Source organism: Balaenoptera ricei, chromosome 15 (assembly GCF_028023285.1).
Source record: "Balaenoptera ricei isolate mBalRic1 chromosome 15, mBalRic1.hap2, whole genome shotgun sequence".
Lineage (NCBI taxonomy): Eukaryota > Metazoa > Chordata > Mammalia > Artiodactyla > Balaenopteridae > Balaenoptera > Balaenoptera ricei.
In genome coordinates, this window is record NC_082653.1 from 82,310,826 (window position 1) to 82,326,543 (window position 15,718).

General features: G+C 54.4%; 1 protein-coding gene across 1 annotated transcript; it reads right to left on the reverse strand.

The window, feature by feature from the left end:
* Positions 1 to 4,872: 4,872 nt before the first annotated feature.
* On the reverse strand, positions 4,873 to 7,259 carry EPO (erythropoietin). Its single transcript, XM_059898281.1, has 5 exons — positions 7,166 to 7,259; positions 6,470 to 6,612; positions 6,158 to 6,244; positions 5,729 to 5,908; positions 4,873 to 5,579 (listed from the first exon to the last, which is right to left on the reverse strand). Exons 1-5 carry the CDS (start codon positions 7,176 to 7,178, stop codon positions 5,421 to 5,423), a joined length of 582 nt encoding a protein of 193 aa, XP_059754264.1. The 5' UTR covers positions 7,179 to 7,259; the 3' UTR covers positions 4,873 to 5,420.
* Positions 7,260 to 15,718: the final 8,459 nt, after the last annotated feature.

The window sequence follows — 15,718 nt, forward strand, 5'->3', positions numbered from 1 at the left end:
CCCACCAACAGTGTAGGAGGGTTCCCTTTTCTCCCCATCCTCTCCAGCATCTGCTATTTGTAGATTTTTTTGATGATGGCCATTCTGACCGGTGTGAGGTGATACGTCATTGTAATTTTGATTTGCATTTCTCTAATAATTAGCTATGTTGAGCATATTTTCATGTGCCTGTTTCATGTGCCAATCTCATGTTCTCTTCATCGCAAAATTCTTGTCCTCATTTTCCGCATGTGGAAACTGAGCTCTAGAGAAATGATGTCAATTGCCCAGCAGAAGGGCATGGTGCTGACGGTCCCTACGTGGTGTCCTGCCAAGTCCCATGGTTCCCCGAAGTGCATCCAAATGGCGGGGTCCCATCCCAGCCCGAGCAGATCTGCCTTTATCAGTTTCATCAATAGCAAGTCTACATGAGAATGCAGCTAAGAGGGTGGTTTTGCCTCTTTTTAAAAACAGCACTGACGCTTGCTCATGGCTCTATCTTGGCTGGTGGGCTGGCCTGGCAGCAAGCTGAACTATCGTGAATCCAGAGTTCCTGTATCCCACACCCAGGTGTTCCTAGAGATCTTCAGTTTCATTCCCTTTACTTTGGCAGCCCCCGTCCCTACTATCAAATCTATGCCCAGGGTGCCTGGCCTTGGCCCCTGACATGTGACAGGGTTGTCTGGGCCAGCCATTCTCATGAGCTGTCAGGGAGGGGCCGGTGCTGTCATGCCCCAGGTGTTGGAGCGGGAAGTCCCCACCCCCTTCGGAGTCCTGGGGACTCCTTCTGCCCAAGTGAGCACCCACAGAGCCCACTCAAGGGTCAACCCCTAAAAAGAAAGATCCTCTGCCCCTTTATATCAAAGCCGGGGGTATAAAGGATGCCCAGCCCAAACCTCGATCTCCCCTTCCTCCAGAGCAGGTTAGGAGAGCATTCAACAGAGGGACAGAGCCAGGAAAGGGTTAACCCAGGGAAGAGCAGCAGAAGCCAATTGATCCCCAGCCCCTCCAGGTTAGGCAATAAGTCCTCTGAAGGCTGCTCTTGCTGACCTCCCTCTGGCGCCGCAGAGCTGGCCGGTCACAGCTTCCAGCCTGTCTGGGGGTGGGGGGTTGGTGCTCAGGCAGGACAGGAGGGAATGTGGTGTGGGAGGGAACCACGGGCTCTGCCTTTTGGGGAGTCCGGAACGGGCGAGGCCCCAGAGGCTTTGTCACCTGACAAGACTGGCAAGAATAGGTGTGAGGGACCCTGGGATGTGGAAGAACCTGGGAATCACTCCAGGAAACTGCAGCCAGTCCTGGCTTCCCTGTGTGTCCTTGGGCACTTTGCTCATCTGCTCTGGGCTTCAGTTTCCTCATCTGTAAGATAGAGAGACCAGCACAGCTAAGGTTTTTTAAAAACCAGAAATTGTGTGTGGGTGGTATAATTTTTTTAATAACTCATTTTTTAGAATCGAGGAGGGAGTTTATAGACATTTGGGCATGACTCACATAGGCTGGGAAACCATCCTGCTATCTGTTTTTCTGTTGCCAATAATCTTTTATAATGTCACAGTTTTATGATGGAATTTTAAGCGGAATGAGCCTTGACCAGCTGGAAATGATGTAGTTAACCTTCAGCCTAGATTCCAGTGTCTGAGAGGCCTCATTTAGCTAACTCAGCTGTAGCAACAATCACCTACTGTGGGAGACCAGTAGACTGAGTAGTCCCAGGAGAATCCCAGGTGGCCGGCCTGGAGGCTGGGGTCAGGCGGATGCATTGGTCAGCCTGATGCTGAGGCCCAGGAAGAGCGTTCGGGCCAGTGGTACCCAAAGCCAAGAGGCTGCAGTCAAGGTGGGAGCTGGCGCTGCAGGAGGCAGATGAGGTGGGCCCCAGTGCTGGGAGATTTGGTGGTGGGGAGGGTCATAGGCACTTTCTGCCTTTCCAGGGAGGAAGCGGGCACCAGGGGCAGGGGATGGAGCAGGAAAGAGTTGGTAGAGAGGAATGGATGGGACTCATGCCTCGCTGACTGAAGCTGTTTCCTCCCCTCTGTCCACTCCCTCTGCTTTCTCTTCTCCCCATGATCCTTGCTTCTAGTAGAAGAGGGACCCAGAGTCCGAGAGCCTGGCTCCCGGTCCTGACGCTTCCTCTCAGTGTCTTACGACCTGGGCCAGACCCATTCGTAATCTCTCCGGATCTCGGTTTCCTCCTCTGCAAAATGGGGATCCTCTCCTGTCTCTGCCTCCCTCATGGGGTGAGGAGAGCAAATGTGAGGCTGCCCGGGAAAGCACCTTGGAAATCGCAAAGCACTCTACAAACAGAACGCATCTCCATGAAACAGTTATGTAACCCGCTGACTCAGAACCGGGCTGAGCTGGCTCCTGTCCCACCCGGAAGTCGGAAGAGCTGGCTTGGTCACTTACCTGGAGGAACTTAGTTTTAGTTTCCCTGTCTGACAAAAGAGGATGGTGCCCACTGTCCTCCTTTTTCATGGAGTGATGGTGAGAATCAGAGCAGATCGTATAAGTGCCAGAGATCAATATGTTGTTAATCATCGTAACAGTAGTGCAGAAGAAAGTTTACACCCCTGGCCCGCACTTGAAGAACCTGGGAAATCTGGCAACGCCCTCCTTGCATATCTGTGTCTCTTCGCAGGGACTGTGGGTGTCACCAGGTTCTTCCCATCCAGGCCCCTCGGCCCCCCACCTCTCGGGACTCAGTCACATGCCAAGCTGGCTATATCTACACCTTCATTCATGAGCACCCGTCTTTTTGCCGCCAGGGGACTGCCCGCTCTAGGAGGACACTGGGCTGTGAGTGGCACAGACCGTCTTTCCAAGCTTCCTAGCACTTAGTGCAAAGGCTGGAACACAGTAGGCACTCCATAAATGTGGAATAAAGTATGTTTTAAAATTATGTTCTTAACCTACTCGCCCATCACACCTGACCCAGGTCATATACTTCAGGTTCTGTTAACTACTTTTTTTTTTTTTTTAATTGAAAGCAGTAAGAAGTCTAAAACAAAGTCGAGGAATAAGGTCAGGAGGAAAAAAGATCCAGGAGATGTTTAGGCAGCACATCAGGCTGAAAGGTGGACAGGACTTTGGGGTTATGAGTCCTAAATCTCAAGTTCAGGTCCCAGCTGTAACTTACTAGCTGGATTCCCTGGGCTTCAGGACAAGTCTCTTAGTTTCAGTTTTGCCAGCGAGAAAGAGAGATTCCTTCTTTCCTGATTCACAGAGGTGGAGCAAGAACGGGATGGCATGTGTGGAAACCATAACACGAATTTTTATCGAAATGCACAAGGTCAGAGTCCTCAGGGTTCTATAGCTTGTAGATTACTCTAGCATTTCCCAAGAGGGCCTGAAGAGGGCACTGTAGCCCAGAAGCAGGGTTGGCCAGCAGGAAAATTCTCCTTGGGTCCTGCCCTTGGCTGACTCCTCCCACCACAACTTCACCCCTACCCTCTCACACACATATACTTGGCAAATACCCTGCAACCCCCCAACCTGCCCATATTCTTCCTGCTGCAGATTGCAAAACATTCCCTGCCTTGTGCATATTTGCCGGGGTGCAGGCTGACTTCTCCGTTTTGTGATATAAGTGAAAGACCGATTCCCCCCCATGTACGATAATGGCCAGGATCGGGGGTTCCTGCACAGTTCTGTGACAGCTTTTGTTGTCTGCACAGGTCTCTCTTGGGCGTTACTTTGCAGCTGAAACATTATTTCTGGGAAGGAATTTGAAATTGATTGTCAGGGGAAAGGATAAAATTAGAAGTACGAATTCCCTGGCGGTCCAGTGGTCAAGACTCTGTGCTTCCACTGCAGGGGACACGGGTTAGATCCCTGGTTGGGGGACTAAGGTCCTGCATGCGGTGTGGCCAAAAAAAAAAAAAAAAGGAAGAAGCAAGTAGGGATCAAGTGTGGAGGTTGAGTGAGTTTGTCCCGTGTCCCCCATCCCAGGGGAACTGGGAGGGCTTATGTGGCAGAAATAAGCAGAAGAGGGAAGGGGGTGAGTGCTGGGATGATGGGGGATTCCTGTCATCTTGGCCTTGGGCAAGGTATTTTACTTCTTCATCTGTACCATGGGAATGACTGCAGTGACATTCTCCCAGGGCTGTGTGAGGAATAAAATGAGGTCATATAAATGAACTACCTGCAGTAGCTCTGGACAGAGTGATTGATCAACGAGATGGTTGTCTGGGAAGTTGGTTCCCACTGTACCCCAATCTACTACTGCCCCTTTGGCAAGTTTCAGGGTAGAGCATTCATGGTAACCATCCCCAGGCAAGGAAAGTTCCACTGGATTTAGAGGGGGCTTGTGTGCTGAGATGGCAAAGGCTGATGCTGGGGTTGTGGCATTAGAAGAAGCGGCCACAGAGAAGAGACAGAAAATAATAAGGGTCCAGCAGGCAGCATTGGCAGCTGCCACCAACCCCCAAAGGAGCCCCTCCTCCTGGCTCCTGTGTTCTTGCCGGCAGCCGAGGCTCACTAAAGACATCATCCTGGGGACTTCCCTGGCGGTCCAGTGGTTAGGACTCTGTGCTCTCACTGCCGGGGCCCAGGTTCCATCCCTGGTTGGGGAACTAAGATCCCACAAGCCGTGTGATTCAGCCAAAAAAAAAAAAAAAAAAAAGACTTATCCTGGGCCAGATGGCAGCTGCCTACTGAGGACTAGCTTTGAATGGAGCCACCTTATTGACCAGCGTGGGCAGAGCTTGTGGCCTCAAGCCCATTGGGGTCAGGAGGTCAGACAGGCCATGCAAGGCAGCACGTAGGGCCCGGCCCCCTCCACCTCTGGTTTCCCGGACCTGCTGCCTGCTGCCAGGATGGGGGCAGAGCCAGGGAGGTAGGGGTCTCCCGGGAAAACAGAAAAGCCAAGAGCCAGGTTGCGGTTTCAGTTCTTGCCAGTGAGATTGAAAAATACACAAGACTTGGACCCAGTGAGAGCCAGGAGCCAGCCCCCATCCCATCTTCACGGCTCCCACCACCCTCCTCATCCAGCGGGCTCTGCTGTCACGGAGTCCCCATGAGACCCGGAGAATTCATGGCTTGCCCCCTAAATTCTCCAGTCCATCCTCTCCCTGCTTGCTGGGTGCAAAAGGAATTATTTGCCCTCCAGCTTGTCCCAGCATCACGCAACATCACGGTTCTGCAGGGCACTGAGATGAGTTTCAGTGTCTCCCCTGCATGGCGCTCTCCCCAAGTTTAAGTTGAACTCTCTGAATTCCTCCTGCTTTGGAGACTCAGGCTGGCCCCTGTGACATCCTTAGATCTGAGTTGAGCTCTGAACAGTTCCTCTAGCCCCTGAGATATCACCGCTGGCCCTGGAGTGTCCGTGGGACAGTCTGGCGCTGAGCTGATGGCCCATCGACAGGGGTTGGGAGTGGAGGCGCAGAAGGCACGGCACAGGCAGTGGTGGTGAGCGAGGTGGTGGCCGTGCCCGGGGTGGGAGCACCGGGTCACCTGTCCCCTCTCCTGCAGGCCTCCCCTGTGTACAGCGTCAGCTTTCCCCGCAGGAAATTGGAGTAGATTCGGAAAAGTTTGCACAAAGTATCAACAGTGAATGTTCGGAGGGGGGCTGCAGAGGAGGCTGCGTCTGGAAGGGGGACGGCTTCCTTCTGCCAAGGAGAGAACAGAAGGTTACCGCTGGGGACCCCGGCAGGAGATGGAATCTGGGACAGAATCGCAGCAGGGATTCCTTGGCAGGGCCCTTCTCCCATTTTACAGAAAGGGCAAACACAAGTGCCAGGGAGGGTCCTACACGTACCTGGGCTCCCAGCGCCCGAAGCAGGGAGGTGAGGCTTCGCAGGCCGCTGACAGCTTTGTCCACGTGCAGCTGCAGGGCCTCGGATGGCTGGGACGAGTTGGCCAACAGGGCCTGGCCCTGCAGGATGGCTTCTGAGAGCAGGGCCAGGCCCTGCCAGACTTCCACAGCCTGCTGCTGGACCTAAAGGGAGCGGAGACTTGGAGTCAGCTGGCCCAAGCCAGCCCCGCCCTCCTCCCTCTCAGCAGCCCCAAGCAAACAGAAGTTTTGTTGAATGAATGAATGAATGAACAGATGAATAAATGAATGAACGTATTCCATTCAGCCCTCATCTTTGCTGCTCTGTTTCTCCTCTCTCTCTATCATCCTCCTTCCTGCCCTAGGAGGTTCCCAAAATGAGACTCCCCAAGAGGAAGGAAGACATGAACTCACCTCCATCCTCTTCCAGGCATGGAAGTTAACCTTGGTGTCTGGGACAGTGATGTTCTCACTGAAGCTGCAGCCTTCAGCACAGCCCACCTGAAATGCACGAGCCTGGAGTCAGGGGCCGCAGGGGCTCCTGCTGGCTTCGCCCCTTACCTAGCTTCCAGCTGTGCACTGGGGACTACCACTCTTATTACTTTTACTGGGGGCTCTGGCTCCCCACTTCCACCCCTGAACCAAGTGCCAGGTTCCTGGATCTTGGGGGAGACCCTGGACCCCTGAGGGTGAGTTCTGTGGAAGGTCCTGGGGAGGGGGCCTCACCGTGGCATTTTCGGCCTCCCTGGCCTCCAGGATGTACCTCTCCAGGACTCGGCTGTCACAGATGAGGCGTGGGGGGGCGCCCAGGACTGGGAGGCCCAGAGAGAGCAGCAGCAAGGACAGCAGAAGCAGCAGGGCAGGACATTCTAGGAGAGAGAGCCGGGCGGAGCGTGAGGCCGGGACTTGCAGGAGAAGGGGTGCTTTGCACGTGCACGCTCACCCATCCCGCTGCTCTGCCCCCGCGAGTCCTCCCGACCCGAACCTTGCGAGCGCTCAGGCTCTGCCTCCTTTGCCTTCATTCAATCCCGCGGCCGCGTGCACACCCCACCCCCCAGCTACCGGCATCCACTTCTCCCGGCCAAACTTCAATCCCGGTGTGACAGAGGCTTCCCCTCTCGCAGATCCGGGCTGTTGCTCCCAGACCCAGGTATCAGCTTCCTCGTCACCCACATAGCCGCCCCTCTTCTCCCTGGACCCCCCAATCCTCCACCGCGTCTCCAGCTCAGATTCCGACTTTCCCGGGGACTCCCCCAGCCCGGCCGGCAGGTGAAGGCTGCCCCACCCCCCTTGCCCTTCCGGGGTCCTTGGCAAGTCGCAGGTCCTTGAACCCGGCCACCCCAGGGCCAACAGCCCCAGCGGTAAATTCCTCCTCAAACAGGGGCCGGGCGGGCGGGCGCTCCCCCGGCCGGGAGTACTCACCGCGCACCCCCATCTCCGCGCCTCGCCCGGCCCCTCAGCGACCTGGGGCTCGGCGGGTGCCCGCGCCGGGGGCCCGCATCCCGGGAAGCTCGGCGGGGCAGGGCCACCCCGCCGCCCGAAGGAGGGGGCCGCTGTCCGGGGCGCCGAGCCGGGGTCGGGGCAGAGCGCGCAGGGCCCGGGGCCAGGGTCCGGAGGACGGCGCGGCGAGGCGGCCGGCCGGGGTTGGCCCGGGGACTGTTGGCCCGGGGAACTGCGGCGGCGGCCGGGGGTCGGGGCTGTTATCAGCTGTGTGCGTGCGTGTGGGGGGTTGGGGGGGGGCTGTGTGCGTGAGGGGTCGCGGGAGGGGGGGGCCGGAGGGGTCAGAGCCGGGGGCAGGACGCCTGGGTCGGGGGCTCGCCGGGGCGGGAGCCGAGCTGCCGCAGGGGCGGGTGCGGGGCGCGGGGCTGCCCGTCGTCGGACCCCGGGGTTCCGGGAGGGGCGGCTGCGTGCGCGCAGCGGGACGGGCAGAAGGCAGTGCCATTCCGGGAAAGGCTGGGGACCCCCGACGTCCCCCCAGGGAAGGAGGCGTCCCAGTCTTGGGCGGGGACTCAGAGCTGGGACTGTCTGGGTTCTTGCGAGGCAGCTAGGGCTGGAAGCCCGGAAGGTGCTGGCGGGGCAAGTCAGGGGCCTCCTTCTCAAGATCCCAGTTCTTGTTCTAGAAACCAGTGTTCTTGTTGAGGAATTTAATGGGGGCGCACAAAGCAAGAAATCTGAGGGGGTTTTCTCCCCCACTCCTCACTTTTGAGGACCCTGAAAACCCAGAAATTGAACTTTTAGGTTAGTCTGCATGGTAAAATTCTTAAGAACTCTGAAATAGAGTGAACCCCCAGAGTGATGGCACTTGGGATTGGCAGCTGAGCCTTTGTGGCTTCTAGGAAGCCCTGAGGCAGGGGGGAAGCTCCCGGGGGCAGGAGTCCAAGGCTAGCTGGCCTATCAAACCTTGGAAAGTGGCCTGAGTCCCTGAGCCTCAGTGCTCTCACCTGTCAAATGGGCCTCATGAAAGCACCAGTCCCAGCTCATGCAGCTTTCATAAAAGACAGGGATGTCCTACAAATACCGGCGGTTATTTATACGTTCATTCACTCCCTCCCCAGTCCCATGATATTAGAGATATTTTATTCATGTGTTCAGTGCCTTCTTTGTGCAAGACAGTTGACTAAGAACTTTTCAGGACAAAGAGATGTGTTGAGCCCTAAGTCCTGCCTCCTGGAGTTTGTAGCTTACAATAGAGATAAGGTGGGGACACGGAACTGTGCATGAAGACTGGAGTGTGCACATCCGAGCTGTGAGAGTTTGGAAGAGGGGGAGCTCACCTCTAGCTGGGGAATCAAGGAAGATTTGATGCAGGAGGTGATAACAAGCTCAGCCTTGAAGGGTCGGTAAGATTTCAATGGGAAAAGATGTGAGGTGGGTGCAGAGGCCGATCCAGCCAAGTGCTTGGTGGGTCAGGAGTGTTGGGGTGAAGGGTGGGGTGGGGGAGGGAGAGGTGGAGATCAGACTAGGGTGCTGCTTAGGGAGGGGTCAGGTTGTGAAGGGCCTTGAATGCCCCTCTGAAGAATTTGGATTTTGTTTGGAAAGAGTGGGAAGTATTCATTCATTCATTCATTCATTTGAAGTATACATGTAAGAGTACCTACTCTTGGCCAGGGACCTGGGGATAGAGCAGTGAATGAAAGAGACAAGAACGCCTGCCCTGGTGGAGCTGACATTCTAGTGGAGAGATGGATGATAAACCCAAAAAATGAATAAAAGATAGAGGAGCTCCAATGGCTAAAAGAACGAAAAAGGCCCAGGAGTGTCGGAGGAGGTGGCAATTTTCGATGAAGCAGGCAGGGATGCCTGCTGAGAAGGTGACAAAGGTGAGGGAGGGAGATAAGGGGCGGGGGGAAGAGCCTGATCAAAGAGGGGTTCAGAAAGATGAATGGGAGGGGTGGGGAGGCAGACGCTCACGGGAACTAATGGGGGCCCGACTTGCTCCCCTGCCCTCCGCTCCCTGCGAGCCTGCTCTGGGGGTCCTCCCCGAACCTGGCGCGCTGGCTGCTGTAGCTCTGCACACCTCACTATGCCCTCTGGTCCCCGTTTCCTCCTCAGCACCCAGGCAGCCTCCCAGCCCCACTTGGCCCTCAGAGCCCAGCTCTGGGACAAGATCCCAGCTGTGGGACAAGCACACGCACACTCACGTCCACACACGTCCGCACATGCGTTCTGTCCCGACCCACCACACGCCCGCCAGCCTCTGCTCTCTGGGTCCCCTGACTCCTGCGTCACTGCCCTGACCTGACCGTGGAGAGGGGGCCGGGGACAGACGGGGTGAGGGGTGGGGAGTAGACACAGCCGGAGGAGAGGGAGGAGAGGAGGAGCCGTTCGGGCGGTGGGACCTGCTTCTCCCCTCACACCAGCTTGTCAGAGGTCCCCAGGCCCCTGCCTTCGAGAAAGGGAGAGGGGCCCTGAGCACCAGCCCCTAGCCTCTGGGACCTGCTGGACAGGGGTGATGCTGGCTTATCCACTGGGGCTTTGGGAGAGAGAGCTGCGATTGCAGCCTGGGAGAGAGGGCAGAGGAGAGGATCTTAGCTCACCCTGCACCCAATCCCTAAGCTGTAGTAATCCTACCAAGAGGGCAGAGGCTGGTTTGGGAGCCAACTTCAACCCAGGTGCTTGTGGATACTGCCCAGCAGGGTCCATCCATCCAGCCTTGACAGCAGGGGACCCTGAGGAGCAGGAAGCTACCCGGGGCTCTCCCTCCGATGCCCACCACACCCCCGCCAGTGCCCCTCCATCTGCCTGTTTGTATTTCTCTGGCACGGGGCTGGACTAGTGCCAGGACCACCGCGGAGGGTCTCCGCACCATCCCCTCCAGTTATCCCCAACCCTGCCACTAGAGTAAATGTCCCACTGAATAGCTCGTTCGTGGCATTCCCCAGAGCAGGAGCCTGCAGTGGCTCCCGGTTGCCTCTGAACTAAGACCCTCTGTGCCCTGCCATCCAGCTACCTTTCCAGCCTGTTCTCCCACTTTGCTCACTCCCACTCTCCTGCATCACATGAGCTCAGTTAGATGGTTTGCTGCTTCCCGCCCTTTGCTCACTCTGTGCCTTCCACCTGGATCACCCTCCCCCCCTCACTATGGCTCTCAAAGCCGAAACCCAAGCATTACCTCCTCTATGAAGCCTTCCCTGATACCCCAGCAGGAAGCTGTCTCCCTGCTCTGGGCTGCCATCCTTTATGTACACATCTTAAGCCTCTCCTGGCCGGGCCACCATATACAGCTGTCAAGGTTGAGCACTGCACAACTCCAGGGGGCGCCATTCATATCGACCCTGATGAGAATGGTACTCTCTGGAGTCATGCAGCACAGGTGCTCTGTTAACCAGAGGAGAGAGCAAAGGACAGTGTAGGCTGGTCTTGTTCACCTTGGTGCCACTGGGCACCCAGGATGTTGCCCGTTCATGGTCATCCCTCAAGTGTGGTTTGCATTGTGTGGTCCCTCCACTGCAGACACCTCAGCCAGAGAATGGGAGACATAGAGGGAGGAAGTGAGCTACTCATCCTCTGAATGCTTGCTGGAGCCATGCCTGGACAACCTAGCTCTGGGTTCGTGGGGGCCTGAGAGGTCTGCATCTACTTCCTGAGCAGGCAGCCCCCCGAGGCGGGGTCTGAACCAGAGGATGGCGGGGGTGGAGGCAGGCTCTGTTCCACAGAGTCTTCCTGGCAGCCAATTCAGACTGAAAATCCAAGAAGCAAATTTACAGCCCCCTGAGCTGTCGCAGACCCCCAGGCAGCACGAAGTCCCAGCTGCCTGGAGTCGTGTTGGGGATGAGGGGGGGCCTCTGGACTTCTCCTCCCTCCTCCTTTCCAAGCAGTGTCTTCTCAGCTGGGCTCGGGAGTTCAGCCAGCAGCCCAAAAGACCTTCTGTGCTGGGAAGTGAGGTGGCCGGGACCTTGGAGGGTGTGGTGGGGGAGGGCTTCCTGGTGCTTGGGGAACTGGGAAGGGAGTGAGGACTTGGGATTCCTGCCAGACAGCAAAAGGAAGTCCTGTGCGAAGGTCACTTTGGAGAAACTGAGGCAAGTTCTGCTTACTTGGCCACAAAGTAGCCAGTAGAACCAGACATCTGGGTTTCTGTTCTCAGCGAGCAGCTCTGTGGCATCAGCAGGCTAATGGGGCTTGTCTGGCAAACAAGGGAGCCCAGATTGGTGGCCTGAGCTCCGCCACTAGCTCCTGACGTGGACAAGTGACTTTATGTCTGAGCCTGGGGATGGTAAAAAACTATAGTAATCGCTTGCCAGGGCTGTCGTGTGATTATGTAATGCCCGGCACGGGGTAATCAATAAATGCTAGCTGTTATCACGGCGCCCTCTGCTTTACTGTGGCTGCTATTTGTCCTCGCTTTGGAGGCCTGGAGACCAAATCTCCAGCATATTCGTCAGCCCTCCTCCGGCGTCCTCCACTGTTCCCTCTGGGGAGCTGGGCATGGGTTCATGACACCTTATCTCTGGTGTTGTACCTTTACCAAGCAACTCACTGGTAAAGGTCATGGGGATAGTGGGGTGTGGATGGAGGTACCTCGGGGTGTACACATCCACTGCTCTTTGGAGAAATTTGCCACTGAACAAAACTGAGTGAAATGGCATCACTGTGGGAGTTGGGGGATGGCAGGGGTTAAGACACAGATATCAAGACAAGTCTCACACTTAGTTTATTCAAAGCCTGGGGCCAAACAGGGGTTTCTTGTCCCATTAACATGGGTCTCCTCCCAAGGGAGGCCCGGAGAAGTCCCAAGGACCTTGGACTGAATGAGGCCTGAAGCATTACCAGGCCAGCTTCCTTGGTTACTTGTCTCTTGCCTCTCCTCCAGTGCTTGAGTCCTTGAAGGAGGGTGCCCAAAGCACCAAGACCTCCACCTTGGGATCCAGAAACACTTCCCCAGATTAGGTTTCTATGAAGTGTCAGCCCCATCTTAGGATCTCTTGCTCACAAGTATGGCTGAATATTCCCAAGCTCCTTCCCATGGCACCCCTCCTTTATCAGAAGACAGAGCTGCTAAGTTGGTCAGAGTAGCTTTCCTGTCCAAGCAAAAATAAAACTAGAAAATCGTAACTTAAAGCACTACTGGCGATATCAACGGGAGTAATGTTTTTCTCCCATGTAAGATCTTTGCAGGGGTGCAGTCGTGAACACAAAAGTTTCATTTTGTTAACATGGGGCTTAAGAATTTTGCATGAACTCTTTTTTTTTTAAATTTTATTTATTTAATTTTATTTATTTTATTTTTGGCTGTGTTGGGCCTTCGTTGCTGTGCGTGGGCTTTTCTCTGGTTGCGGCGAGTGGGTGGCTCCTCTTCACAGCGGTGCGCGGGCTTCTCATTGCAGTGGCTTCTCTTGTTGAGGAGTATGGGCTCCAGGCACGCGGGCTTCAGTAGTTGTGGCACGCGGGCTCAGTAGTTGTGGCTTGTGGGCTCTAGAGCACAGGCTCAGTAGTTGTGGCGCATGGGCTTAGTTGCTCCGCGGCATGTGGGATCTTCCCGGACCAGGGCTCAAACTTGAGTCCCCTGCATTGGCAGGCGGGTTCTTAACCACTGCGCCACCAGGGAAGCCCTGTATGAACTCTTTAGGCTCTTCCTACTTGGAGGAACATAGGCCAAGATCTACTCAAGGTAGTTTATAGAAGTCTTAGACATACTCTTAAACCTCCAAGTTTAGCAAATATTTTCCCAAATTGTTCATGGTTCACTGATAACCAATGAGTTACGAGAACCTATTGCTTAAAAGAGGCATCCTCCGATCTGTATATAAGCAAGACCTTCTGTTCATGTCTTATTTCATCAACCAGCAAGTAATTTTAGTACTTTTAGGAAAGTATATTTTTCTTGCAGCAAACAAGATTCATAAACTCTGAGCTGGAAGGGACCTAGGACATCCCATGAAGGTGAACTTCCACCCTCTGCTTGCACACTTCCAGTGAAAGATATTTGGTGTTTCTAAGGGAGCAGAGACTTGTTATAGGGTAGCCAATAACAAGCTCTCCTCCTGTGCATGCATGTATCCCTCCATTCATTTGTCAGATATTTATTAGTTACTGGATTGCGCAATGGAATCGCTTTTCTCCTTGAAATTATCTCATCAGTTTGATAAGGAACTCCCCTGATCACCCCACCTAGGGAACAGACCAAAGGAACAGGCTTTGTAAAAAAAAAAAATAACGTTTTCTTATCACAAAAACAATACAGGATCATTGACCAACTAGAAAATATGGCTAAACCAAAACACATCAATTAAAAAGCACCCATAATGTCATTAGGAAGATGGAGTCATAAGTGGTCATTTTCACAGACTTCTCTCTTGGTGGGATAACATTTGCCTCACCCCCAAATCTGTGTAGCGGGGTATCCCTTCCCTAAGGAACTACATTTGACACATGCCTCTAGTCCAACTTCCCCATAGGCTCCAGGGTTTGTTCCCCCAACTCCTGACCAAGCACTGGAAACTCACCTAGAAGGATCACCCGCCCATCCAAACCAGTTCATGTGTTCTGAGGGCCTCCCTTCTTCCCTGCCACGCGTGCCACAAAAGTAAAAGCCGACAGGACTAATAACCCAGCCTTGTAAACCAAACACACACAAATCACCTTCCTTCCCCTCTCCCCATCCCCATGAAGAGGCTCAAACCATTCCTTAGCAAAATGGCTCAAGCTAACAACAGTAGCCCTTACTATTTTTTGAGCCCTTACTAATGCTAGGAAAACTCCAAGCACTATGTAAATGATTTGTCTTTTTAAATCTATCTGTCCTTTTTCCTATTAGTTTTTAGAGAACCAGGAGTTTATACCTCTCCAGGCAGACCTGGCGCCTAACACAGATTCCATACAACCAGTGGCTGCTCAATAATACTGCGGATGATGAGAAAAGGTCTACACTCACCTTCAAGACAAGCGTTTCAAATCTGGCCTCTGGGGATCTGTTTTTGAAGTAGGAGGTCATATCGCACGCTTTGTGGGCTCCATAGTGGTTGAGCAAAAGGAAGGGAGGGAAACTGCACCTGGACACCCCTTCTACCCCCATCACCTCCCAAGCTGTGATGGAAGACACTTCAGAGAACCAAAGAGGGAGGGAAGCAGAGGCCGGCACTGGCCTCCCTGCGGAAGGAATGCAGAGCTCCCTGCCCCGTCCACCACGCATGGGCTCCAACAGATGCAGGAGCTTTCCCCACGCCCCCTACCTGCCCTCACACCCCTTCTTCCTTCGGTGGCAATGACTAGGGGCTGTTTCTGCAGACCTGCCACTGAGGGAAGCCCCACTGGCAAGCAGTGAGAGAACTCGGAGTAGAAACAACAAACAAATAAGCTGGGAGATGTAGCTGCCAAAACAAACCAAATGCAAAAAGGCTGCTGCCACCACCTCGGCTGGGCCCAGGCCAGGAGCAGAGAGCGGAGCACATACGTGCAGGGACACACATAGTTCCCTCCAGCTCCCTGCCGGCTCCCCACTCCATTACTGGGGGCTCCTGGACAAGGGAGTCTTGCAGTCAAGGCTGATAGGGAAGGACTTTGCTGGCGGCGCAGTGGTTAAGAATCCGGCTGCCAATGCAGGGGACACGGGTTTGAGCCCTGGTCCGGGAAGATCCCACATGCTGCAGAGCAACTAAGCCCGTGTACCACAACTACTGAGCCTGTGCTCTAAAGCAGGCACCCCACAACTAGTGAGCCCGCGAGCCACAACTACTGAAGCCCCCGCGCCTAGAGCCCGTGCTCCACAACAAGAGAAGCCACCACAATGAGAAGCCGGCGCACCGCAAAGAGTAATCCCCGCTCGCCGCAACTAGAGAAAGCCCACGCACAGTGGGCCAAAAATAAATTAATTAAAAGAAAAAAAAGGCTGATAGGGAAATTGGGGTGGGGGGGAATAAGGGGTACCTGATAGAAACGTCTCCAGCCTTGTCTCCCTCAAATCTCCCCAGTGCTTTCTACTTTCTTAGCTGCCCGAGTAACCCTCCAGTCCCAGAACACACCCTGCTTGTTCGTGAATCCCCTTTGTGCATGCTGATCCCTCTGTCTGATATGCCCTCTCCCCTCTCTTCTGCCTGGCAAGCTCCTATTCATCCTTCAAAACCCAGGTCAAAAGGTGAAACCATCTGAGACCTCACCAGGAAGTTAGCCATTTCCTTCTCCACACTTCTGTATCGTGGCTATTCTTACTTCTTACATAACACATCTTACTCATTTCACAAAAAATTGGTATATCCACCTTCCCAACTAAGTGGTGAACTCCTTGAAGGCAGAGGCCATTTTATACCCATCTTTGTATCCCCAGGGCCCAGCCCAGGCCTTGGCTCACAGTAGGCACTCAGCATGTGTTTAGTTGTTAGAATGAAGCACTAGTCCTTCTGTAAGGAGTTCACTTTCCTGAGTGGCTGGCAGTCACTTCCGCAGCATGAATCCCTCATCAACAGGAATACTCAAGCCAGAGGGAGAGGTTTTGTTAAATGAGAAGGCTAATTTTCAGAACCCCAAACCAAACTGCCTTCA

Excerpts from the sequence above, each read along its gene's own strand:
- EPO (XM_059898281.1), bottom strand. Across the intron at positions 6,245-6,469 it reads GGGAGGCCGAAAATGCCACG|GTGGGCTGTGCTGAAGGCTG; the intron begins GTGAGGCCCCCT and ends CGTGCATTTCAG. Across the intron at positions 5,909-6,157 it reads ATGCCTGGAAGAGGATGGAG|GTCCAGCAGCAGGCTGTGGA; the intron begins GTGAGTTCATGT and ends CGCTCCCTTTAG.